General features: G+C 43.3%; 1 protein-coding gene across 1 annotated transcript in view; it reads left to right on the top strand.

The window, feature by feature from the left end:
• Window positions 1-26,493, top strand: part of LOC126235277 (serine/arginine repetitive matrix protein 1) — a 971,178-nt gene that overhangs the window by 220,361 nt on the left and 724,324 nt on the right. The window contains exon 2 of the mRNA XM_049944347.1: window positions 8,692-8,861. Within this exon, the coding sequence (XP_049800304.1) occupies window positions 8,692-8,861 (170 nt within the window). The remainder of the gene's footprint in view (window positions 1-8,691; window positions 8,862-26,493) is intronic.

Below are 26,493 nucleotides of genomic sequence, written 5' to 3'. Positions count from 1 at the left end.
GCTCAACAAAATATTTTCGCATTCGGAAGAGAAAGTTGGTGACTGAAATTTCGTAAATAGATCTCGCCGCGACGAAAAACGTCTTTGCTTTAATGACTTCCATCCCAACTCGCGTATCATATCTGCCACACTCTCTCCCCTATTACGTGATAATACAAAACGAGCTGCCCTTTTTTGCACCCTTTCGATGTCCTCCGTCAACCCCACCTGGTAAGGATCCCACACCGCGCAGCAATATTCCAACAGAGGACGAAAGAGTGTAGTGTAAGCTGTCTGCTTAGTGGACTTGTTGCATCTTCTAAGTGTCCTGCCAATGAAACGCAATCTTTGGCTCGCCTTCCCCACAGTTATCTATGTGGTCTTTCCAACTGAAGTTGTTCGTAATTTTAACACCCAGGTACTTAGTTGAATTGACAGCCTTGAGAATTGTACTATTTATTGAGTAATCGAATTCCAACGGATTTCTTTTGGAACTCATGCGGATCACCTGACACTTTTCGTTATTTAGCGTCAACTGCCACCTGCCACACCATACAGCAATCTTTTCTAAATCGCTTTGCAACTGATACTGGTCTTCGGATGACCTTACTAGACGGTAAATTACAGCATCATCTGCGAACGGCTAAGAGAACTGCTCAGATTGTCACCCAGGTCATTTATATAGATCAGGAACAGCAGAGATCCCAGGACGCTTCCCTGGGGATCTACGGTATAGTTAAAAAAATACGTCTGCTTGGGACGTTAGATAAAGCCCTTCCATAAACATACTTCCTCATCTACTCTTTTTACTACGAGGCGTGTTTTCGAAGTAAGTATCGTTTTGAAATTCCGCCGCTGCAGCGCTGCAGTTGGTATTTGGCGCATGCGCGCTGCATGCTGCACTCTGTTGGCAAGCCATAGACGCCATTACAGAGTCATTCGTCGTGTTTACGCTTGTTTGTGTTTGAAATGCCCCCTCCGACTGAGAACTCTGTTGTCTGTGAAGTACGTGCTGTTCTTAGTGGTAAAGGTGTGAAAGCGACTGAAATTGAATGTCAGGTGATTGAAGTGTATTGAAGAAACATTATGAGCGATGGGAATGTAGGGAATAGATGAGCTTTTCAAGCTGGCCATACGAAAGTGAATGACGAGGAACGAAATGAGCGACCTTCAGTCATTACTGACGATTTGGTGTAGAAAGCTGATGAAAAGAAGAGAGAGAAACAACGCTTTACGACCTCGACGCTATGTGCTGGGTTTCCTGGAGTGTGAAAATGTGTACTTTGTGGAATTGTTATGAAACGTTTAAATTTTCGAAAGTTATGCTCGCCTGGTCATCGAAAATGCTGACTGAGGTGCACAAAAGCAAACGTTTAGCCAATTCTTTGACTTTCCTTGAGCAGTACAGTGTACAAGGTGACGAATTTTTAAGGCAAATTGTCACAGGCGAAGAAACGTGAATGGCTTACGTTACACCTCTCTCAAAGCGTTAACTCACAGAATGGCAGCTTTCAACATCACCCAAGGGAGTGAATTTCATGCAAACAATTTCACTCTGGAAAATGAGGTGTACCATTTTTTGGGACAAGAAGCGGGTGTTGCTAGTGGATTTTTTGTTTTGTGGCGACACCATAAATTATACGATCTGCTGTGAGACCTTAAAAGAACGGTTCTGTGCAATCCAAAACAAAAGTCCTGGCATGCTGAGTAGTTAATGCATGCCCCAAACCACCCGGACGATCGAACCCAAGAGCTGATCAGATCATTTGTCTGGTAACAGCTTGATCATCCGATATAGTCTCCAGTGACTACCACATGTTCCTGTACTTGAACAAGCATCTGGGAGGTCAGCGCCATGACGGCAACGAACATGTCAAAACGACAGTGTTACAGTGGTGGCCTAATCAGATGGCAGATATCAACAAGGATGGTGTTCACTAGCTGGTTATATGATACGATGAGTGTCTTAATAATGGTGGGAGTTGCGTTGAAGAGTAGACTAAAGTACAGGTTTTCATATAAAAATAAAACTGCCAAGGAAAGTCTACTTGTTTTATTTTTATTTTAGAATGGTACTTACTTTAAAAGAAATACATGTCGTACTTCTTCCCTTGCAACATTACCTGCCCACTTAATTTTGAATTCTCTGCTGTATCACGATTCAAATGCTCCCTGAATCTTCATCTCTTAATTTATGATGGTCATACATGTTTTTAGAAACACCTTTCCCATCTGCTTATCTGACATCAGCTGTAGCAATTTTAATGGCCAGTAGTGTAATAGTTTAGCTATACGTACACTATCCGTCGTACATTTCTCCGGAACCCAAACGGATCTTCCCCGTGCTCGGCTTCTATCAGTTTCAAAAATGGCTCGAAGCACTATGGGACTCAACATCTGAGGTCATCAGTCACCTAGAACTTAGAACTACTTAAACCTAACTAACCTAAGGACATCACACACATCCATGCCTGAGGCAGGATTCGAACCTGCGACCGTAGCAGTCACGCGGTTCCGGACTGAAGTGCCTAGAACCGCACGGCCACCACGGCCGGCTTCTATCAGTTTCTCCATTCTTCTGTAATTCGTGAATGTGACTGGAAGAATCCTTAACCCTAGCATTACCAACGTATTTTTTGTTACATGTAATACCAACGGGGGGGCCTCAAAGGCCTATAAAGAATACCACAATTTATTTTATCATAAATCAAGTTTATTTACTTCTGATACCTCTAATAACAATTCAAACTGCTTAGACATTGTTTTTGTATACTGGATAATAAAAGATGTTATTATAATAGGAATAAAATGAACAAATCACGAGATTCAGTTTATATATTTTTTGGAATAATGTTTCAAAATAGTGTTTTCTTATAAAAACGACTTTTTTAATTCGATACACTACATGAAGCAAACAAAATTTACTGTCTCATTCTGCAACGCATTTTTCACACAACACTGTCTTCCTGCAGTGTTTCCCACAGACGTGTTTGTGGCACTGAGAGCAGGTAACAGTTGACTTTCCCAGCTTGTTGTACTTGATCTTTTTAGATGCAGCTTCTTGGCAGCATAGGTGGCACCGTCCACGTGTTCCTGGTTCTGCTGTTGAGGATGATGGTTCTACAGAGCAGCTGAGCTTCCGTTGTGTGATGCTTTCCATTGCCATTATTACTGGCTTCTGAAGTCCATACAAATTTTGTGCCCGTTTATCTACTTGAGATCTTATTAGTTCGAGACCTAAGTTAGTGATAAAAACTCTTCTGCGGTTTAGCAAATTCTTTTTCCAATTCGGAAAGTTGAGGAGGAAGAGTGAATATGCATTTATTGCTGCTATGTCAATGAGTGTGTAGAAGAGGGACAAAGGCCATCTTCTTGTTCCTCTCTTTGTGCTGTAGTGTCTTGCCATCTGGTCTATGGTGTCCACGCCTCCCTTTGTAGAATTATAAAAAAGATTTATGTTAGTCTTTTTTGAGTCTTCATTCAACACCCCTTCTGAGTGATAAGTTGAAAGCATCAACAGCAGTCGTTTTGGCTTCTCGCGGACTAGCGTTGATGCAAGAGTAACTGGTGGCCTCTGTGTCTGAGGGTCAGTATAAGCAAAGATGGAAGAGTGTAAACTGCGGCCAGTTGTAGTCTTCAGCTCTTCAGGTATGTGTCGTCTGTTAGACTGTAGGGTGCCAACAAGTGTGAGGTTAAAATCATTCCATAGAGTCTCAGCAAGCTCCACTGAAGTATAGTAGCGATCTGTGGTAACATTACGGCCTGATTTTTCAATAGGTTTTGTTAGTCTCTTTACAATTTCCATCGGTCCATTTGAATGCTGTGTATTTCCTGACTTGCCTGTATAGATGTCCATGCTGATCACATATCTAGTCTCAGAATAAGACAGCATTCGAATTAGAATGCCGTATTTTCCAGGTTTTTCTTTTAGAAACACCTTGAATGGACAGCGACCACGGAACAAAGACAACATCTCATCCACTGTTGTATGTAGACCAGGAATGAAATACAATGGAAGTGAAGAATTGAAGCTTTCAAAATTTTCCCTCATTGGAGCAAACTTGTCAGTCTGGCGACGAATTTCTCTTGTGTTCTTATCATAAAACCTCAATATTTTAGTCAATTCGAAAAATCGGGTCCGACTCATTGATCCATAGTACACTTGTCGGCCCTGAAGCAAAGACCATAAATCTTGGACAGGTATCTTATTGTCATGATTTGAACCCATGATTAGCAAGAGTCCTATATAACAAAATAACTCATCTTCATTTGTGTGCTGAATACCTAGTCGAGAAGCCTCTTCATTTGAGTGTAGTTTTATTAGATTCATAATTTGAGGTGTAAAAAAGAGCTCTATAGCCTCTTTCGGAGACGCAATTCTTCCTTGTTGTCCTAGCCCCATTCTTTCTCGCACTATATTTTGTACAGAACGCCGATATTGTCGAGATGGCTTCGTAATATACTCTCGTCCACTTTTTGCAATGAATTTATCACATTCCGTATCATTATCATCTGGTGGATTGGCTTCAACCTCATCTTCATTCTCAGACGATGAATCAGTTCTAATTTCTTCCACATCATCATCCACTTCACTTTCCTCTAAATCTGATTCGTTCAAAACTTCTTCTAGCACTCTTTCAATGGAACTATCACGTAAACGATGTCTACTCATGTTGCTGGTTCAACAGCAGCAGAAACACTGAAAATAACAATGGTCCGCTTCATAATAATATGTCTGAAGGCAACAATGCCAAAATTCGTTTCATGGTAAGAATTTGAAACGAGAGACTCAACCTCGTAAATCTTTCCTTGCTATTACCAACGGGTGGGCTTCTAAGGCCCACAGAGAATTAAATCAAGTAAATGAATTTTAATTACATTTTTATTCTGAAATTCTGTAATGACTCAATAGTACATTCAATAACGAACAATTACCTTTGCTTTCAAGTTCATATATCAAAGGGTGTGGATACAACATAGAAAAACTGAGTCAGTGGGCCTACGAGGCCCCCCCGTTGGTAATGCTAGGGTTAATGTGACACAGCGGGAAGTATCCTGTGCCGTGCACTCCACATTAGTTTGCAGGGTATAGATGTAGATATCACTGAAGACTGAGGTGCAGATGAAGATGTAGAACGGCGGAGCCCCACTGTGCAACGGCGGCCTCTCCGCCTCCCCACTCTCTCGCGTCCGGCGTATTTTCCGCTCCCGGACTCGCCGACACGGACGTATTTCGTGCAGCTGGCGGCCGCCTCAGAGGGCGGCACGTTTGCCGGCTTTTATGGCGCTGTTCATCGTCCGCCGTTGTTTATAGTTCTCGCCGCTCGATGCCGCTAGCTGCTCCGCCCTTCCGGCATGGAAGACCTCGGCGCTGTGTGCAGTGGACGGACCCCGCGTGTGTCTACCCTCTCCACGCACCGTTAGCCACGTCCAGGCTGCACCGCCAGCAGTTACAACTAGTTGCGCAAACTTAATTACAGTCGTAACACACCGGAGTCCTTAATCCTCGTACTACGGAGCGTCCGTAATTACTCCCGGCGTACACCGCCGCTATCCGCCGCTGCGAAGAGCGTAAGAAACTGTTTGGTTTTGCTCCAATAAAAGCATTCGGGATTGCTCCATTTTAAGCGTATCGTAATAGAAACAAGGCATATTCTTTATGTCGTTCAAAGAGCAGTTTATGTCAGGAGAGAAAGACTGTCTTACGTGGCTATAATAACTGTTAACCTAAATGGCACCTCTTTTCTTACGAATGTAGTGCTGCAATTTAGGAGTACATAGCTATACTGTGCTACTATACACGGTGACTGAGCTACCCCTACCCATGGGTTTTATACAACCCGCAACACCTTCAAATACCACGCAAAAGATTTTCATATTCTCTCACTCTCTACGCGCAAACTACTAGTTCTACAGAAAAATGAAGAGGACCTAGAAAAATTAATGTAGTTAAATTTTGTACTGGGATACGTTTTCGCTAGAGGCCTTGGAATTATTAGGATAAACGAACAAAAGTGACCTTCAAACGCGTTTCTCTTGAATGTCGCGAAAATAGTGGCCTCTAGCGAAAAAGTTCCTATTCATTTTTTCCGTAGGGCTAACAGCTTGTACGCAGCGAGCGAGATAATACAGAAATTTAGCGCGTGATTTTCGACGGCGGTGCAGGTTGCATAAAACCTATTGGTAGGGGCAGCTGAATCACCATGTACAGAGACAAAACGTAGCTCAATGTTCTTCAAAATCTCTAAAAATTCTTGATCGATTTCCTTCAAATTTTTAAACCACACTCTAGAAAACAAAAATGACTCTCTGCAGGTCTTTTCGACACACGCGATCCTGCTGCGCTACGCAGTTGCGCCAATGGGATTAATGGATTATTAATCAGCAGACACATATCATCTCTCTGCACTGCTGTATTAGTGAAACTGTTTTTGATCGCCATAATCGCACTATCGCGCGAGAGGAGGTTTGAAAGTGACAACTCTCACACAAGTGATCACTGCGTCATAGCGTCCCGGTTGTCAGATAAATTTTAGTATCCGAGAATTGGGCTCGAAATATAAAAGTCTCTTACCTTGTAACAATGTGCAATCGCTGTAAACAACTCACGAGTTAAATGGTATGAAGGTCAGCAGTCCAAATACTTCAGCTTTGAAGAAAACAAAAGTTTTTGTTACCATTTTAATAAACCCCACCAAGTTCGATTTTTTTTTTTTTTTTTTTTTTTACATTTAATTCCTCCAACTATCAGTTCTCTGCTGAAACTGACACCGTACAGTGTCACCAGGATGGACTAAATCATTACACAGCAGGCTTCGAATGTCGCTGTAACCACAACTACTGACGTAAAATCACACGTACTATAAAACTCGACAAGCCATTACCATTTTTTCCTACTTTTTTAATGATAATCTTATAACATGGTTTTAACGAACTATCTATTCTCTTCGATTGACCTTTCAAGCCCTTTGTTATCTGTTACATAATTACAATATTTCAGCAAACCTTAGAGATTTTCCAGAATGAAATTTTCACGCTGTAGTGGAGCGTGCGCTGATGTCAAACATCAGACCTCTTGCCCGCGAAGGGCAAACGTTCCGAGTCCGAATCTCAATGCGGCACACAGTGTTAATCTGCTAGCAAGTTTCTTAGCGATTTTTCTCAAAATTTGTTTTTCGTCCCTTTTCCTGCTTGCTCAGTGTTGAGACTGAGTAATATCGAGGTTAGCCTACAACCCTCTTTCTTTCCGTAGACCTTCCCTTTTATGTCCTTTATATCCTTTTATTAAGGCCACGTTGCTGTATAAGTTGTAGGAAACCAATCGCTCCCTCTTTTGTAGGCTTGCTACCTTCAGAATTTCAGTTTTAAGTTAAGTCATGGAAACGTCTCGTTGTCCAACATTTCCTCGGAAACCAAGCTAACTTTCCCTGAGGTCAACTTATTCCAATATTCTCATACTTCTACCAATAATCCCAGTCAGTATTCTGCAACCATGACTTATTAAAGTTCTTTTTACTTCAGAGGCAATCTCATTCTGTGACACAATCTTTACCGGTTTCTGCATACAGTAGACCACGAATGGCAAACCTCCGAGGTTCGTGTCCTGGTCTGGAACATTGTTTTAATCTGCTAGGAAATTTGAGAACTGTGTACGTCAGATGCTGTCGGCCATGAGCTTTACAACGCTCACAATGAACGTTTTGTTCGCCATATACCAACCGTGACCAACAGTATCGTAAGGCAACCAATCAGACAGATCCCGATATTGATTCTGCCATAGAATGAGATTATGTGTGAAACATATGGGAAGTTCATAATATGCCATACAACAATCACTGTGCTCCTTTGATAGAATGCCTTCCTTTTTTTACTTGCTAAGCTGATGGTTGACTAATGCCTTGTTCGGGATTTATTGATAGGTAATGCCTAATGGCAGACTCAAATAACCCTTTCATATGTTATTTTTCTGAACCAAATCCCTTTAATTCCCCCCCCCCCCCCCCCCAGCTGCACGCCTTTGGTCATTGCAGAGTGCAGCGTTGTCTGATATCGGCGACGCCGTATTTTTCGCGCATTTTGGATTGTTTGGCATACAGTTCCTAACACACTTCCTAATACGAGTATACTGCGCATGTCGTAAGCGCCTATATGAGAGCTGGAATTTTAAAATTATAACTAGCATTTTACGTATTTACCTCTTCCAGCTTCGTTTTTGTTACACTATTAATTCAAGTTATATTCAGATGTGAAGAATATTAATATCCCTATCACTACTTTTTTAACACACAGTTGTAAAATACGATACGTGTGCAGAAAGCAACACCTAGCACCCAAACCCCTTCAGCTGGTTACGCTACAGCTGCAAGCAATGCTGACGGTGAAACTACTCTACGCGTTACTATCCTTATGTTTTTTACAACTTTTCTTTACTGTTTTAGGAAGACAGGTATGTGGCCTTTTAGCTGCTTCTCAAGTAATGTACAGTAATACCACTACCAACACTGTTGTACAATATCATGGCCTCACTGATAAGTTTCCTTTTTTTTTGGGTTTTTTTTTTCTAGGCGCATCTGATGATGATGGTGATGTCATAGAACGAAACCGCTCATAAAATAAAGGATAAAATGATTTCAGTTCTAAAAATGGATAACATGTTACATATTAACGAATGAAGCATACAGTCCGAGTAACGGAGTCGTCTGTTTGTTGCAGAGGAATGGGTGACGAAGAAGAAGACGGAGCTGACGACGCGCCGTCAGATCGAGACGCGCGTCAAGCGGCAGGTGGTGCTCGAGGGCGGAAAGGTGGTGGAGGACTCGGGGCCCATCGTCACCACCTCCACCACCGAGGACACCGAGAAGGAGGAGCACCAGCAGACGGAGGTCAGTACGCCGTCACTCCCCTCTTTTGGGTTTTAACCTGTCGTGTTCTCCCCGTGAGAATGAGTCTCCTACCGTGTCGAAGCTGATGGTAACCTCGACCGCAGATGGTGCCGAACAGGTAAAGTGGAGCACAAAAACACGAGAAGTGTAGCCTTGTCAGGTGTTGAACAGGTGCAGTGAAGCCCAATTACTTGGGGAGTGTAGGCTAGTGTTCAGAGCATCCATTTTTCATATTAGTGTGGCAACGATTCTTATTCGGTACATTACCTCCACAGTTTTTGCTTCCTACAACTTCCCCAAATACTATGGAAGTTCATCCCTGATTTAACATATGTCCTGTATTCCTGTTCCTTTATCTATCCAGTACCTTTTTATATGTCCTTTTACTCACCGATTCTGTAGGAACCTCCTCATTTGTCGTCCAACCAATCTTCTGTAACATCACATCTAAATGTTTCAATTCTCATCTTTTGCAGTTGTCCCACAGTCCATGACTGGCATTAATGCAATACTGAGCTCCAGAAGAACATTGTTATAAATTTCTTCCTCATATTAATGTCTACAAGTAGACTGCTCTTTTTTTCTGTGCCAGTCTGGTTATTGCATCCTCCTTGATTCGTCTCTCACACGTTATTTTGCTTCAAAAGTAGCTAAATTCTTTCACCTCGTCTTCTAAGTGATCCTCAAATTTGATGTCAAGTTTATCGCTAACCTGATATCTGCTACATTACTTTTGCCTTGCTTTGATTTACACCCAGTCCATATTCTGTCCTCATTAGACTGCTCATTCCCTGCAACTGGTCCTAAAATCTTCCGCTGTTTCAGTGTTGATAGCAGCGTCTTTACGGATCAATTCTTTCCTCCCTAATTTTAATCTTGCAAGTGCACCTTTGTTTGATTTCCATCACTATCGATGTACAAGAGTACACTAAGGGAGAAAGATTGCATGCCGTTTTAACTCAAGCACTTTTCTATTGGTTTTCCATTATTTTTGTATCCTCTTGGAGCTTTTGCGTGTAATAGGTCTTTATCTATAGCTTATGCCTAAATTTCTTGGGATTTCATGTATCTTGCAGCATTTTACATTTTCAGGCGGTTTTCCTGAATCGACAAACCATATGAAGGAAATCTTAATCATTTTGTGCTTTCACAGCTGAATAATGTAAATTTTAATAAAAATCACCAGAGCCGTATTTCAGATACGTTTATTACGCCACAACCGGTTTCGTTCCAAGTGAACACCTTGAGATGTCACAGGAAGTTCACCATCAGTCCCCGTAAATAGTTCTCACAAAGTGTGAGCCATAATTACGCGTGGCGTCATAATTGCCGTTCTGGTTCCCTGAAGGAGTACAGAACACATTCTCAGAGTGTAATCTGGAGCACTAGGCTCATGTGGTGCTGGCAGAAAGCGACGATTGTCTTTGGTAGAATCGAATGTGAGGCTTTAAAAGAAATGCCAGGTGTTAGTGCCGCATCACCATTTACAGTTTAGCCAGCAGGGGTAACACTCTGGTATGGAAGCAATTTGCGTACGACTGAGCCAGAAAGAACGTAGTAACTAACCAGGACCGTCTTCATGTGTTCCGATTCATACATAAAATTAGCCGCGCGGGATAATCCGAGCGGTCTCAGGCGCTGCAGTCGTGGACTGTGTGGCTGGTCCCGGCGGAGGTTCGAGTCCTCCCTCGGGCATGGGTGTGTGTGTTTGCCCTTAGGATAACTTCGGTTAAGTAGTGTGAGCTTAGGGTCTGATGACCTTAGCAGTTAAGACCCGTAAGACTTCACACACATTTGAACAGCCGGCCGCGGTGGCCGAGCGGTTCTAGGCGCTTCAATCCGGAACCGCGCGACTGCTACGGTCGCAGGTTCGAATCCTGCCTCGGGAATGGATGTGTGTCATGTCCTTAGGTTAGTTAGGTTTAAGTAGTTCTAAGTTCTAGGGGACTGATGACCTCAGATGTTAAGTCCCATAGTGCTCAGAGCCATTTGAACAAATTTGAACCACATTTGAACACATAAAATTATTTCGAGACGAGCCAAAAATTGCTGCGGGACTTCAGTGATGATCCTCCCAAAATCTTTCCAAAAGTAACATCACGGAGGGAACTGCAACACGTATGTCTTTGAAGAAGAGTAAGCATCGAAACTTTGACAACTACGTGCATCGTCTTCGTCAGGAGTACCTGATCTTAGTGACTGCTTCTAGTGATATGGACATTTTGATTCGTTACCACGGAACAGGACGTTTACTCTTGAGACGGTATAGTTATTTTTAAAGCAGGCAATATAGATACAGTAGGAAGCAGTGAAATAAAACAGAAAGGAGGTAAGCATTTCCGATCAAAGAGATATGGGACAGTGTCAGCAACTGTATAAAATGGTATGATGGGAACAGGATTCGTTACGAATAGGGAAAGAGAGCATAAGACGACCATGCCCTCTGAGGCCTTCGACGAACCTCACATTTTTATTACTGCACGGATAACTTAAATCCATATCCATACTTCATAATAATATCAGTCACAAACCTGTCACATTTTAGCCGTTGAGCATCATGCATCCAATGTAACTTCTATGTTAGAGATGGGTTTACACAAACAGCTAGTGTTACGTTGATGTCCCGGTTTCAATTCGCACCTGAGTCTTTTATTTTTTTCTCCTCGCGTCTGTATGTATACTTTGTCCTCGTCATTTTATCATCATCGACGTACAAGTCACCGAAATGGCGTCATATAAAAATACTTGCACCAAGCTCCTGAATGTCCCAACCGGGGTTTCCCAGCGAATAAAACCAAACGCACGTTTAATTTTGTTAAATTCGCGGCTGCAGCCGTTGGTACCAGCTGGAATGAAATGCTTGTATAATCCTCAATGTGATCAATCCATGCCAATCCAAACTTCCGTTATAATATTATAAATGCGAAAGAAATTACGCCTGTTACGATTTCACGACTAAACCGCTTAACCGATGTCCCTGAAATCTGGCGTGAGGTAGCTGGAACCTTGATGAAGAAGACAGGCTGCTTTACAAAGTGTAAACTGAAGAATATTACGAGAATTAAGTAAACATAATTGCTCGTTAAGAAAGACATTTATGCCGGCCGTAGTTGCCGAGCGGTTCTCGGCACTTCAGTCTGGAACCGCGCGACCGGTACGGTCGCAGGTTCGAATCCTGCCTCGGGCATGGATGTGTGTGATGTCTTTAGGTTAGTTAGGTTTAAGTAGTTCTAAGTGTAGGGGACTGGTGACCTCAGATGTTAAGTCCCATAGTGCTCAGAGGCATTTGAGCCATTTTTTGAATCGACTATTGTACAAATTTGTCATCATAGGCGACATCATAACGCATTAAAATGGAGAAACGCTTGGTATGTGTTGCTCTGGTGGCAAAATCCTTACATACAGTACTAGGTGCCAGTACTTCTACACGAATGTAATGAATCGATGCCTTTTTTAAGATATAATTAGGAAATATGATGCAAATTTGAATACAATGAAGAGCCAAAGAAACTGGTACACCTGCCTGATACCGTGTAGGGCGACGCGAGCTCGCAGAAGTGCCGCAACACGACGTGGCATGGACTCGACTAATGTCTGAAGTACTGCTGGAGGAAACTGACACGATGAATCCTGCAGGGTTGTTCATAAATCCGTAAGACTACGAGGGGGTGGAGACCTCTTCTTAGCAGCACGTCCCAGATGTGCTCCATTATGTTCATGTGTGAGGAGATTGATGGCCAGCGGAAGTGTTTAAATTCATAAGAGTGTTCGAGAATCCACTCTGTAGCAATTCTGGACGTGTGAAGTGTCGCATTATCCTGCTGGAATAGCCCAAGCCCGTCGGAATGCACAAAGTACATGAATGGATGCAGATGACCAGACAGAATGCTTACATACGTGTCACCTGTCAGGGTCGTATCTAGACATATGAGGGTCCCATATCACTCCAACTGCACATGCCCCACACCATTACAGAGCCTCCACCAGTTTGAACAGTTACCTGTTGACATACGGAGTCCATGGATTCATGAGATTGTATCCATGCCCGTACACTTCCATCTGCTCGATACAATTTGAAACGGGACTCGTTCGACAAGGCATCATGTTTCCAGTCATCAACAGTCCAATGTCGGTGTTGACGGGCGCAAGCGAGACGTAAAGCTTTGCATCGTGCAGTCATCAAGGGTACACGAGAGGGCCTTCGACTCCGAAAGCCCATTTCCATTATGTTTCGTTGAATTGTCCGCACGCTGACCCTTTTTGATGGCCCAGAATTGGAATATGCAGCAATTTGCGCAACGTTTGCACTTCGCTTACGTTGAACGATTCTCTTCAGTTGCCGCTGGTACCGTTAATGTAGGGACTTTTTCCGGTCGTAGCGATGTCGGAGATGTGATGTTTTGCCGGATTCCTGATATTCACGATACACTCGTGAAATGGTCGTGCGCGAAAATATTCCACTTCATCGCTACCACGGAGGTGCTGTGTCCCATCGCTCGTGCACCGACTGTAACATCACGTTCAGACTGACTTAAATCTTGATAACCTGCCACTGTAGCAGCAGTAACCGATGTAACAACTGCGGCAGACACTTTTTGTCTTATACAGGCGTTGCCGCCCCCAACGCCGTATTGTGTCTGTTTACGTATCTCTGTATTTGGATACACTTGCCTATACCAGTTTCTTTGGCGCTTCAGTGCAGAAACGCATTCATTAAATACTCACGTACCTGCAATGCATACATTTTTATACATACGTTATGTAGATAACTATATACATGGGCATCTCGTAAACTTACTAGCTTTCTTACTCACCTTCGCTCATCATAACAAAACTACTGACATGCGTGCCAAGTAACTCAATGAAATACATACTTTATATGTACGATATCCAAATTCACCCCTGAACTCAGGGCACCGTTGATGTAGCTGTTTGGTTACGAAAGTACAGTAAAGAGATGGAAGGAAGATAGTATTTAACGTCCAGTCGACAAAGAGGTCATTAGAGACGGAGGACGTGCTCGGATTGTTTCAGGGATGGCAAAGGAAATCGATCGCGCCCTTTCGAAGGAACCTTCCCGGCACTTAAGGAAAACCGACTGTCCAGCAGAGTATTGCACTTCTGTGAGACGACGTGAAAAGCACATGTTGTGTCGTTGTCAACAGCGTGCGACGCAAGTAGACACACCCGGTGAAAGCGACGCTAAGCAGTGAAAGGAGAGACGGCGAACGACGTGGGAGTGCGTGCAAAACATTGATTAAATCAACATTTGGGACAGAATGTCGTGGTAACAAGAAGGATGCCAGTATTACAAGTAAAATAATAAAACAAGTACAGAATTAGTGTCAAGGTATCGACAAAAATCTCCAACACGGTTAATGAATGTTGTGCAGTGGGCACTAGCTTTGTGTAGTAATAGCTGATACCATAAAAGCAAAGTGAAGAATAATAATTAAATCAAAACAGCTAATTGTGGGTTTCATCTTTAATTTAATCATCTTCCTTCAAAACGTCACCATGAAAAGTGCGATACACTCAACCATGATGCAGGTAAAACAAAGTACATTAATTACAATCTCAGGAAACCGTCTCTTCAAGCGTCGGAAGCGACACACCTCTTAACACAGACTATGAGACACAGTACTCAAGAATAAATATTGAATGTAGCAGATTCTCTCTCTAACATTGAAACCTTCCCGTCTCCTCTATATTTCTTTTGTTCCCTTCTACAATAACCTATGAAACCTTCGCTTAGGATTTCTACCTCTTGCTTAATAATAACAAATGAAATCTTCCCTTTGAAATTAATTCTCTTTCTCAATCTTCGCATACAAATTTAAATGCTGCTTATTATAAGTTATTTTCTGATTACTTCGACGAAACATAGAATGTGTCGTCGTCGTGGCCCTCAGTCATTACTTGCAATAACCCAAAACTGTTCCTTACCTTTTTTACTGTTACTGGATCGCCATATGACTGCTACATCGAACTGCGACATGAATATACTTACTCTGTTTTACTATACTCTATTAGCTGCTGGTGCACTTTCATAATAAGTGGCTGTATTTATTACCAAAGATGACGTTATTCTTTAATAGCAAAGCTGACGTTATCCTTTAATTAATTTGACTGAAGTTACGTAATCCATAGTTACACTTTTTCTCGACAACAATAAAATTTTTGCAAAGTTTTACGCTGATGGTTTTTGGGATTGATTATAATCAGTAATGCAACATTGCTGGCAAAAATTAATTATATTGTGAATGAAATGATTTTAAAAACGTTCAAACGAGACTTACTTTTTACAATAATCTTACAACTAGCAATGCGCAAACATACCTTCAGCAGTCTTCAGTTTCACAAAAAATTAATTGAATAATATTAGTTCCTCTTATGATAATAGTTAGCTGATGTCTCTGTACATCCGTTTATAATCTCTTGTAAATCATAGCTAGTGGCTGGCAGGCACACCGCTTCTCTCCTCTCGCTTCAGACCTGCTACAGACTCGCTTCACATCTCGCTTACTACTGACTTCCTACGAATGCTAAAGTGAGGTCTCTACTAACAACAATGCTTTCTGGTGCAGACAATCCCTGCTACCATTACAAAATGTATCAATTCGCGGTCTTTCCCGCTCTTTTCTTACGCGGTCTCTCCCGCCCTTCTTAAAATTATATCAATTTTCGGTCTCTCTTGCCAATAATACTTCGGTGCAGACATTCCCTGCTACCACAATTATTTCCAACATGACAAATATTAATTATTCCTACTTAATCCTATTAATAAAATATAAACATCTTTCATAAATTGTGGTTTGACAATAGACAATAGAAATATATACGTCTTACAGCATTTCCGATTGCAGTCAGTACAAAATTATAGCCGTTGGGCAAATAAAAAAGCAAGAAATTTGACATTTATAAGGCATACAAATTAATAGACAGTTCTTATACCACAGAGTAAACGTTCAAAATTGGTACAGTTGATTAACTACACGTGAATTGCAGCAATTATTTCATATCATCGCAGAACTGCAGTAATTATACAGTGTGTTTGTTTGCGAGGCACCGTGTGTAAAAAAAAGTTCTAGGCGAAAAGTTAATACTAGTAAAAGGGACTGTGGTACAGCTGGTCACCTCCTAACCACCCCTCCTGCATTGGTGGAGTCAACATTGTGTTATCAAATGGGTGCATATTCAGATTCTATACCAAAAAATACGTATAATTTACTCAAACCATTGTTTTCCATTCGTGGCAAATGGCTCTGGAATCGACAAACGTCAAGTGTGGCTGTTTTTGTAACTAACAACCTACACATTTGATTCTACAGTTCTCTTTACCATTTAAATCTAAGTCTTTGTGTTCTGTCGGTTAATATTTACTTTCGAAATTTGATTGTACAGTGCAATGTGGTTAGCCGTTTCAATGCCTGGTTAGAAACTACGTTTAGCGTGGTCTAGGAACAACGACGTGGACGTCATAGCTTACTGTTCCCATCGGATTGCTTGACTGCGGTGCGTTCACTTGCCTCTCACCATTGGGCTTCTTGATTGCGGTGAGTCCCCTTGCCTGTCACTATGATTTAAGTTTACAATAAATACTGAAACACAAAAAGTTTACATTTACATCTTAAATGAAATGTACACTGAAGCGCCAAATAAACTGCTACAGGCATGCGTATTCAAATACAGAGATATGTAAACAGATAGAATACGGCGCTGCGGTCGGCAACAACAAGTGTCTGGTACAGTTGTTAGATCGCTTACTCGCTTACTGCTGCTACAATGGCCGGTTATCAGGATTTAAGTGAGTTTGCACGTAGTGTTATAGTCGGCGCACGTGCGATGGGACACAGGATCTCCGGGGTAGAAATGAAGTGAGGATTTTCCCGTGCGACCATTTCACGAGCGTACCGCGAATATCAGAAATCCCGTAAAACTTCAAATCTCCGAAATCTTTGCGACGGGAAAAAGATCCTGCAAGTACGAGACCAACAAAGACTGAAGATGATGACGATGATGTTTGGTTTGTGGGGCACTCAACTGCGCGGTCATCAACGCCCGTACATATTCCCAATCTTTACTAACAAGGGAACCTCCCCATCGCACCTCCCTCAGATTAAGTTAGAAGTTGGCACAGTAGATAGGCCTTGAAAAACAGAACACAGATCAACCGAGAAAACAGGAAGAAGTTGTGTGGAACCATGAAAAAATAAGCAAAATATACAAACTGAGTAGTCCATGCGCATGATAGGCAACATTTAGGATAATATGCGTCCAGGAGCGCTGTGTTCCCGTGGTTAGTATGAGCAGCTGTGGAACGAGAGGTCCTTGGTTCAAGTCTTCCCTTGAGTGAAAAATTTATTTTTTTATTTTCAGTTTATGTGACAAAGTCTTACGTTTTCATCACTTTTTTGGGAGTGATTATCACATCCACAAGAAAACCTAAATCGGGCAAGGTAGAAGAATCATTTTACCCATTCGCCAAGTGTACAAGTTAGGTGGATCGACAGCATATTCCTGTCATGTAACGCACACGCCGTCACCAGTGTCTTATAGAATACATCAGACGTGTTTTCCTGTGGAGGAATCGATTGACCTATGACCTTGCAATCAAATGTTTTCGGTTCCCATTGGAGAGGCACGTCCTTTCGTCTACTAATCGCACGGTTTTGCTGTGCGGTCGCAAAACACAGACACTAAACTTATTACAGAGAATAGAGACGTCAATGAATGAACGGACAGATCATAACTTTGCAAAAATAAAGTAAGTAAACTTTTCGCTCGAGGGAAGACTTGAACCAAGGACCTCTCGCTCCGCAGCTGCTCACGCTAACCACAGAACCACGGCGCTCTTGTGCCCACGTCGTCCTTGATGTTGCATATGTTACCCATGGACTACTCAATTTGTATATTTTGCTTATTTTTTCATAGTTCCACACAACGTCTTCCTCTTTTCTCGATTGATCTGTGTTCAGTTTTTCAAGGCCTATCCATTGTGCCAAATTATAACTAAATCTGAGGGGGGTGCGATGGGGAGGTTCCCTTGTAAGTGCCATCTCGTCAATTTTATGGATGATGAAGAAATGATGAGGACAACACAAACACCCAGTCCCCGGACGGAGAAAATCCCCAACCCGGCCGGGAATCGAACTCGGTACCCCGTGATCCGGAGGCAGCAACGCTAGCCACTGGACCACGAGCCGCAGACTAAGACTGAAGAGAGTCATCCAGTGTTGCAGAAGTGCAACCCTTCCGCAAATTGCTGCAGATTTCAGTCCTGGGCCATCAACAAGTGTCAGTTTGCGAACCTTTCAACGAAACGTCGTCGATATGCGGTTTCGGAGCTGAAGGTCCACTCGTGTACCCTTGATGACTGCACGACACAAAGCTTCACGCCCCGTCTTGGCCTGTCAACACCGAAATTGAACCGTTGACGACTGGAAACAGACGCCTGGTCGGACGAGTCTCGTCTCAAATTGTATCGAGCGGATGGACGTGTACGGGTATGGAGACAACCTCACGAATCCATGGGCGCTGCATGTCTGCAAGGGATTGGTGGAGGCTCCATAGTGTTGTGCGGCGCGTGCAGTTGGAGTGATATGGGACCCCAGATACATCTAGATACGACTCTGCGACTCTGACAGGTGACACGTACGTAAGCATCCTGTCTGATCACCTGCACCCATTCATGTCCATTGTGCATCCCGACGGGTGTGCATCCCGACGGTCTTGGGCAGTTCCAGCAGGACAATGTGCGACACTCCGCACATCCAGAATTGCTAAAGAGTCGCTGCAGGAACACCCTTCCACTGGCCACCAGACTCCCAAAACATGAACATTATTGAGCATATCTGGGATGCCTTGCAACGTGTTGATCAGAAGAGATTTCCACCCCCTCGTACCTTTACGGATTTATGGACAGCCATGCAGGAAACATGGTATCAATTCCGTAAAGCACTGCTTCAGACATTAGTCGAGTCCACGCCACGCGGTGTTGCTGCACTTCTGCGTGCTCGCTAGGGCCCTACACGATATTAGGCAGGCGTAGAATCGAATGTGTCAGTTCTTAGGAGGAGGAGGAGATTTGTGTTTAACGTCCCGTCGACAACGAGGTCATTAGAGACGTAGCACAAGCTCGGATTGGGGAAGGATGGGGAAGGAAATCGGCTGTGCCCTTTCGAAGGAACCATCCCGACATTTGCCTGAAGTGATCGAGGGAAATCACGGAAAACCTAAATCAGGCTGGCCGGACGCGGGATTGAACCGTCGTCCTCCAGAATTTGAGTCCAGTGTGCTAACCACTGCGCGAGCTCGCTCGGCCATCATCAGTTCTTAATTGAAAAAAAGGCGCACTTGATGTTTGTCGATTACAGTGCCATCTACCACGAATAGAAAACAATGATGTGCGTAAATCGAACGTATTCTTTGGTGTAGAAAACGAATAAGCAGTAAAAGGTGGTCGGGGGGCAGGGGGGTGGGGGGGGGGGGTGGGGAGTGAGCAGGTCCATCTGAAAATACGAAGTTAACCCCGACCAGGTGTGGATAGTGGATGGCCAGTTGTACGACAGACAGATGTGCTCTTCACAAATATTGAATTTTTGCTCAGAACAGTTTTTCCGTACGACTGGTCGTTTTCAAAATATTTAGTAGTCTTAGCTTAAAACAAATAACCTATACAAGAGCAACTGCCATTAAGAGTCTTTAAATTTTGATAAAATACAGTATATACAGTTCCTTACAGCAAATGGCACAACTCCAGTTATAAATATAGACTTTGAACAGAAGTCTGTAGCTTAAGGTAGAATTTTCAAAATTTTTAGGTGTGTCCATTGATGAGAGGTTAAACTGGAAGCAACACATTGATGGTCTGCTGAAACGTCTGTGTTCAGCTACGTATGCTATTAGGGTTATTGCAAATTTTGATGATAAGAATCTCAGTAAATTAGCTTACCATGCCTACTTTCATTCACTGCTTTCGCATGGCATCATATTCTGGGGTAATTCATCGTTGAGTAGAAAAGTATTCATTGCTCAAAAACGTGTAATCAGAATAATTTCTGGAGCCCACCCACGGTCATCCTGCAGACATCTATTTAAGGATCTAGAGATCCTCACAGTAACCTCGCAGTATATATATTCACTTATGAAATTTGTTGTTAATAATCCAACCCAGTTCAAAAGTAATAGTAGTGTGTATAGCTATAACGCCAGGTGAAAGGATGATCTTCACTATGCAGGGTTAAATCTGACTTTGGCACAGAAAGGGGTAAATTATGTTGCCACAAAAGTCTTTGGTCACCTACCAAACAGCATCAAAAGCCTGACAGCCAACCAACATTTAAAAATAAATTAAAAGAATTTCTAGATGACAACTCCTTCTACTCATTGGCTGAATTTTTAGATATAAATTAAGGAAAAAAAAGACAACTTAAACATTAGTGTCATGCAATATTTGGTGTAATGTAATATCTTGTACAGACATCTTTTATTAACCTGACACGTTCCACATCATTACAAAGTGTCGTATTCATGATCTATGGAACAATTATTAATCTAATCTAATCTAATCTACTGACGGCCATGGTTTAATCTCTCATCCGCATGTTAACCAGCTGTTTCGGCGCTTTGATACAAGATCATCAGACTGCCTTTGAGGTGGCTTTCAGTGTACGCACGTACACTACTGGCCATTAAAATTGCTACACCAGGAAGAAATGCAAATGATAAACGGGTATTCATTGGGCAAATATATTATACTAGAACTGACATGTGATTACATTTTCACGCAATTTGGGTACATAGATCCTGAGAAATCAGTACCCAGAACAACCACCTTTGGCAGTAATAACGGCCTTGATACGCCTGGGCATTGAGTCAAACAGAGCTTGGATGGCGTGTAAAGGTACAGCTGCCCATGCAGCTTCAACACGATACAACAGTTCATCAAGAGTAGTGACTGGCGTATTGTAACGAGCCAGTTGCTCGGCCACCATTGACCAAACGTTTTCATTTGGTGGGAGATCTGGAGAATGTGCTGTCCAGGGTAGCAGTCGAACATTTTCTGTATCCAAAGAGGCCCGTACAGGACCTGCAACATGCGGTATTGCATTATCCTGCTGAAAAGAAGGGGCCGGCCGATGTGGCCGGGCGGTTCTAGGCGCTTCAGTCTGGAACCGCGTGACCGCTACGGTCGCAGGTTCGAATCCTGCCTCGGGCATGGATGTGTGTGATGTCCTTAGGTTAGTTAGGTTTAAATAGTTCTAAGTTCTAGGGGACTGATGACCACAGATGTTAAGTCCCATAGTGCTCAGAGCCATTTGAACCATTTGAAATGTAGGGTTTCGCAGGGATCGAATGAAGGGTAGAGCCACGGGTCGTAAAACATCTTAAATGTAACGCCCACTGTTCAAAGTGCGGTCAATGAGAACAAGAGGTGACCGAGACGTGTAACCAATGGCACCCCATACCATCACTCTGGGTGATACGCCAGTATGGCGATGACGAATACACGCTGCCAATGTGCGTTCACCGCGATGTCGCCAAAAACGGATGCGACCATCATGATGCTGTAAACAGAACCTGGATTCATCCGAAGAAAGGACGTTTTGCCATTCGTGCACCCGATTTCGTCGTCGAGTACACCATCGCAGGCGCTCCTGTCTGTGATGCAGCGTCAAGGTAACCGCAGCCATGGTCTCCGAGCTGATAGTCCATGCTGCTGCAAACGTCGTCGAACTGTTCGTGCAGATGGTTGTTGTCTTGTAAACGTCCCCATCTGTTGACTCAGGGATGGAGGCGTGGCTGCACGATCCGTTACAGTCATGCGGGTAAGATGCCCGTCATCTCGACTGCTAGTGATACGAGGCCGTTGGGATCGAGCACGGCGTTCCGTATTACCCTCCTGAACCATCCGATTCCATATTCTGATAACAGTCATTGGATCTCGACCAACGCGAGCAGCAATGTCGCGATACGATAAACCGCAATCGCGATAGGCTATAATCCGACCTTTATCAAAGTCGGAAACGTGATGGTACGCATTTCTCCTCCTTACACGAGGCATCACAACAACGTTTCACCGGGCAACGCCGGTCAACTGCTGTTTGTGTATGAGAAATCTGTTGGGAACTTTCCTCATGTCAGCACGTTGCAGGTGTCGCCACCGGCGCCAACCTTGTGTGAATGCTCTGAAAAGCTAACCATATGCATATCACAGCATCTTCTTCCTGTCGGTTAAATTTCGCGTCTGTAGCACGTCATCTTCGTGGTGTAGCAATTTTAATGGCCAGTGGTGTAGAACAGAACGGAGGTGCCTACGGTGTGCATGCTAGCGAAGAAACGCGACGGCGTCGAGTCGGAATGGTGATGAGAGGTCCGCGACGCAGGACAGTAACGGCGGGATTTCGCAGCCGCCCCCGCTCGAGCTGCCGGCGGTGGCTGGCCGCCGGAGACGAGGGCGGGTCGACGGCCGGCTGCTACAAAGGACGGCGGCCGCTTTGTGGCGCGCAGTGAGCCGACTCAGGGGCTCCGCAGACGCCGGCTGACGGCTGCGCCGCCGGGATCGCAGCTCCGCTCCATGTACCGGGCAGAGGCGCGGGACCACCTCACCTGCCGCCCGACACGACTCACAGCTGCTTTGTCGCTGCCACAGATTAACAGGGTTAGATAATACGACTCCGAGAAAAGGAGGAGAAAATGTCTGTGATGCGGCATCTTACCGCCATCCTCAGGTCCCACCACTGCCAGAACAGTTCTTGATTTCCTTTACACGTTTACTCTAGCAGCCTTGTTACTAACACACTTGGGCTGGCTTTCATCACGATACAGAATACAGACTCCATTGCACTGAAGACAACACGGTGTCGAGTATAGACTTCTGGTGAAAGCTATCCCACGTGTGCTAGTAACAATGATCCCACAGTAACTGCATCAAGGAAATCAAATACTCTTTTGCCAGTGGTGGGGCCTGATGATGGCGGTAATGTGCAGCCGAAACTAGTGGGACGAGTTCTACTGCTCTGGTGCATTTTGGTTTCATTTGCCATAAGTTAGGAGCATGTCGACCAACTCTGCATTGTACTCCTGAAAATAGTTCAAGCATTACTAGCGATTCGGCTATCTGGGTGTTTCACCAGCAACACACCGTAAACGAATAGCAGCATTCTTCATATCAGACCTGCTCAATGTAGACAGAGGTCCCACTGCATTTCAGTTAACTCCTCTGAAATGGAACACACGGCTGATGTCCGTCGAGAGCAGCGTAAACATCACGTGCCTATTGCTTCGGCGGCGCAAGTTACCTTGGAGCGTGACGTAGATTTCTGGCCGGCGGGACAGTCAACGGCCGCAACAACAGCGCAAAATTCCTTATATTCATAGTATTCGTACTCCAAGATTTCTTGTTAAATTAACAATTGAGTTTTCTTTCTGACTTTGCCTCATCGAGATCTGCTATTCTGGAACCAAGAAACAGAGTTTCATTGAAGAAAACAAACTTGATGCCTGAATCCTGGTTATTACTGGAGAAGGAATCGCTGGTCACTGTTCATCTGGGTACAAACAGATTAAAAATGCTTTTAATGAGGCAGAAGTAATTCGAGCTGAAAAAGTTAAGCTCCTCACCTGAATATACGAAAGATTTTGATCGTTTTAAGACTTTTCCCTATATAGGTACTCGTTGTGGTATGCGCATGTGCAAAATTGACTCTGTATTGGACTACTTCTTCCAAGTGCTAAACTTCGTTTTTCAGCCAGTTCAGACTAGTGTGGATAATGTACTTTTCGTAACACACGATTTTCGGATACACATAGGATAGAGTAAGAGACTTGAGGCCTGAATGCCCATTTAGCACATTGTTCGTCCAGCAGCCAAGCCGGCCGCGGTGTTAAGCGATAACTGCACTTAGCTAGCTTTCTGGGACAATGGCCAGAGGCCCGTAGATTGGCACAGCGATATAGAGCCTTCCTGCAACAATGCCCAGCTTGCGTAGAAGTTTTAAGACCGACCAGCACCTCCGACGCCGCTCCTTGTTCGGTTTCCACTATCACGTAAAGTAGGACAGTGTTAGTACACAACTGAGCTGACAGGAAAAGGCAGCCGTTTTGTTAAGTAACACGATACCGGCGTGAATTGCGATGCAGTAGAACTATTGTTTGCAAATGCCTTTCACTTCAGTTCAAGCACCACACCCGACATATACACCTGTGTAGTCTCGTCGCATATATACAATGCTCCACGTACCCAAGGCACTCGACACGCCGTTTGCGTTCTCTCTCCTCTACCGGAACTGTAAACACTTCGCCAGAGTGTTCTTAACAGCAAACAAATAATAGACAACGCAGAATATGCACGACAAGAGTTTCTTATGGCGAGCCGTATATGCAATGGAATTTGTTCATCCCAGAGATAACACGTATCTCCAGTACTTAAACAAACAGAGAATTCAAGACGACTTCAAATGCGCACGAGTGCTGCTTGCAACAGAAACACATTGAATTACGCGTGTACTTAACAGATAGCTGACAGACTAATAGCTCAGTCATAAGTGATACCTGAAATTTTCTGCACTTCGGTTAAAAAAGTGTAATTAGGTTCGAAGGTATCGTTGTCGACGACGACGTTATTACAGACAGACGACATGCTTGGATTGGATAATTCAATTCTATTCATTGCCACTAATGTTTGGACCTGGTATCTGGAAACTGTAACGCAGATCCTCCGTATTTAGTAATCATGATAAAATACAATGATTTATACCACCCAAATAGTGAAAAGACATTTTAATCTACATCTACATCTACATCTACATGGATACTCTGCAAATCACATTTAAGTGCCTGGCGGAGGGTTCATCGAACCACCTTCACAATTCTCTATTATTCCAATCTCGTATAACGCGCGGAAAGAATGAACACTTCTATCTTTCCGTACGAGCTCTGATTTCCTTTATTTTATCGTGGTGACCGTTTCTCCCTATGTAGGTCGGTGTCAACAAAATATTTTCGCATTCTGTGGAGAAAGTTGGTAATTGGAATTTCGTGAGAAGATTCCGTCGCAACGAAAAACGCCTTTCTTTTAATGATGTTCAGCCCAAATCCTGTATCATTTCTGTGACACTGTCTCCCATATTTTGCCATAATACAAAACGTGCTGCCCTTCTCCGAACTTCTTCGATGTACTTCGTCAGTCCTACCTGGTAAGGATCCCACACCGCGCAGCAGTATTCTAAAAGAGGACGGACAAGTGTAGTGTAGATCTGTTACATTTTCTGTCCTGCCAATAAAAGCACTCTTTGGTTAGACTTCCCCACAACATTATCTGTGTGTTGATTCCAATTTAAGTTGTTCGTAATTGTAATACGTAGGTATTTAGTTGAAATTACGGCCTTTATATTTGACCGAAGTTTAACGGATTCCTTTTAGCTCTCATGTGAATGACCTCACACTTTTCGTTATTTAGGGTCAACTGCCAATTTTCGCACCATTCAGATATCTTTTCTAAATCTATTGCAATTTGTTTTGATCTTCTGACTTTGTTAGTCAATGAACGACAGCGTGATCTGCAAACAACCCAAGACGGCTGCTCAGATTGTCTCCCAAGTCGTTTATATAGTTAAGGATAAAGAACAGCAAAGGGCCTATAACACTACGTTGGGGAACGACAGAAATCACTTCTGCTTTACTCGATTACTTTCCGTCAGTTACTACGAACTGTGACCTCTCTGACAGGAAATCACAAATCCGGACACATAACTGAGACGATATTTCAGTGATTAATAGCAATGATTGTTGACATATATCGAAAAGGATTATAGTTGAAGTTCTAAGTGACTAACTTTCAACTTAAATCACTACACCTTGTTACCGGGTGCCTGGAAAGAGTTCGAGCTTTGCCGAATAACTACAATTATACTCGCATGTATACCTATTATTACTACGCCATTCCGGATTATTTCCTCTGGTATGTGCGTGTTTCGACATTCCTTGACTCTAAATATATCCATATTTTATTTCCTTTTTATAGGTTCTTGAAATTACATTTTATTCGTGCCTCCTATTTTGAGGTATGGAAATAAAGCGCCTGTTATTGTTCTGCTTTGCTCTTCGGACCTATTCACGTCAGTTGATTCTCAGAGAGTCCATTTGATCTTAAGGACTGAAAGCTGAGGAACTGATTTTATGATATCGGATGTGCAGTTAAATTAATTGTAGTCCATAAATTAAGATCTTTTACAGTAGTTTGCAAATAACAATCTAACTGCATTGTCTCTGTACCTGAAAACGGAGCAGATGAAAACGATATGACAAGCGGACCATTCTTCTTCACATTTAAATATACATTACATTCTATGTAGATGTTTGAGAGACGGGTTAGTTCAAATGGCTCTGAGCACTATGGGACTTAACTTCTGAGGTCTTCAGTCCCTTAGAACTTAGAACTACTTAAACCTAACTAACCTGAGGACATCACACACATCCATGCCCGAGGCAGGATTCGAACCTGCGACCGTAGCGGTCGCGCGGCTCCAGACTGTAGCGCCTAGAACCGCTCGGCCACTTCGGCCGGCCTGAGAGACGGGCCATGACCTGGTAACAGATGTTACGGTCGCTCAGGACCCCGTCTTTACTG

This window comes from Schistocerca nitens, chromosome 1 (genome assembly GCF_023898315.1).
Source record: "Schistocerca nitens isolate TAMUIC-IGC-003100 chromosome 1, iqSchNite1.1, whole genome shotgun sequence".
NCBI classification, from domain to species: Eukaryota; Metazoa; Arthropoda; class Insecta; order Orthoptera; family Acrididae; genus Schistocerca; species Schistocerca nitens.
This window is presented reverse-complemented; position numbering and strand designations above follow the sequence as displayed.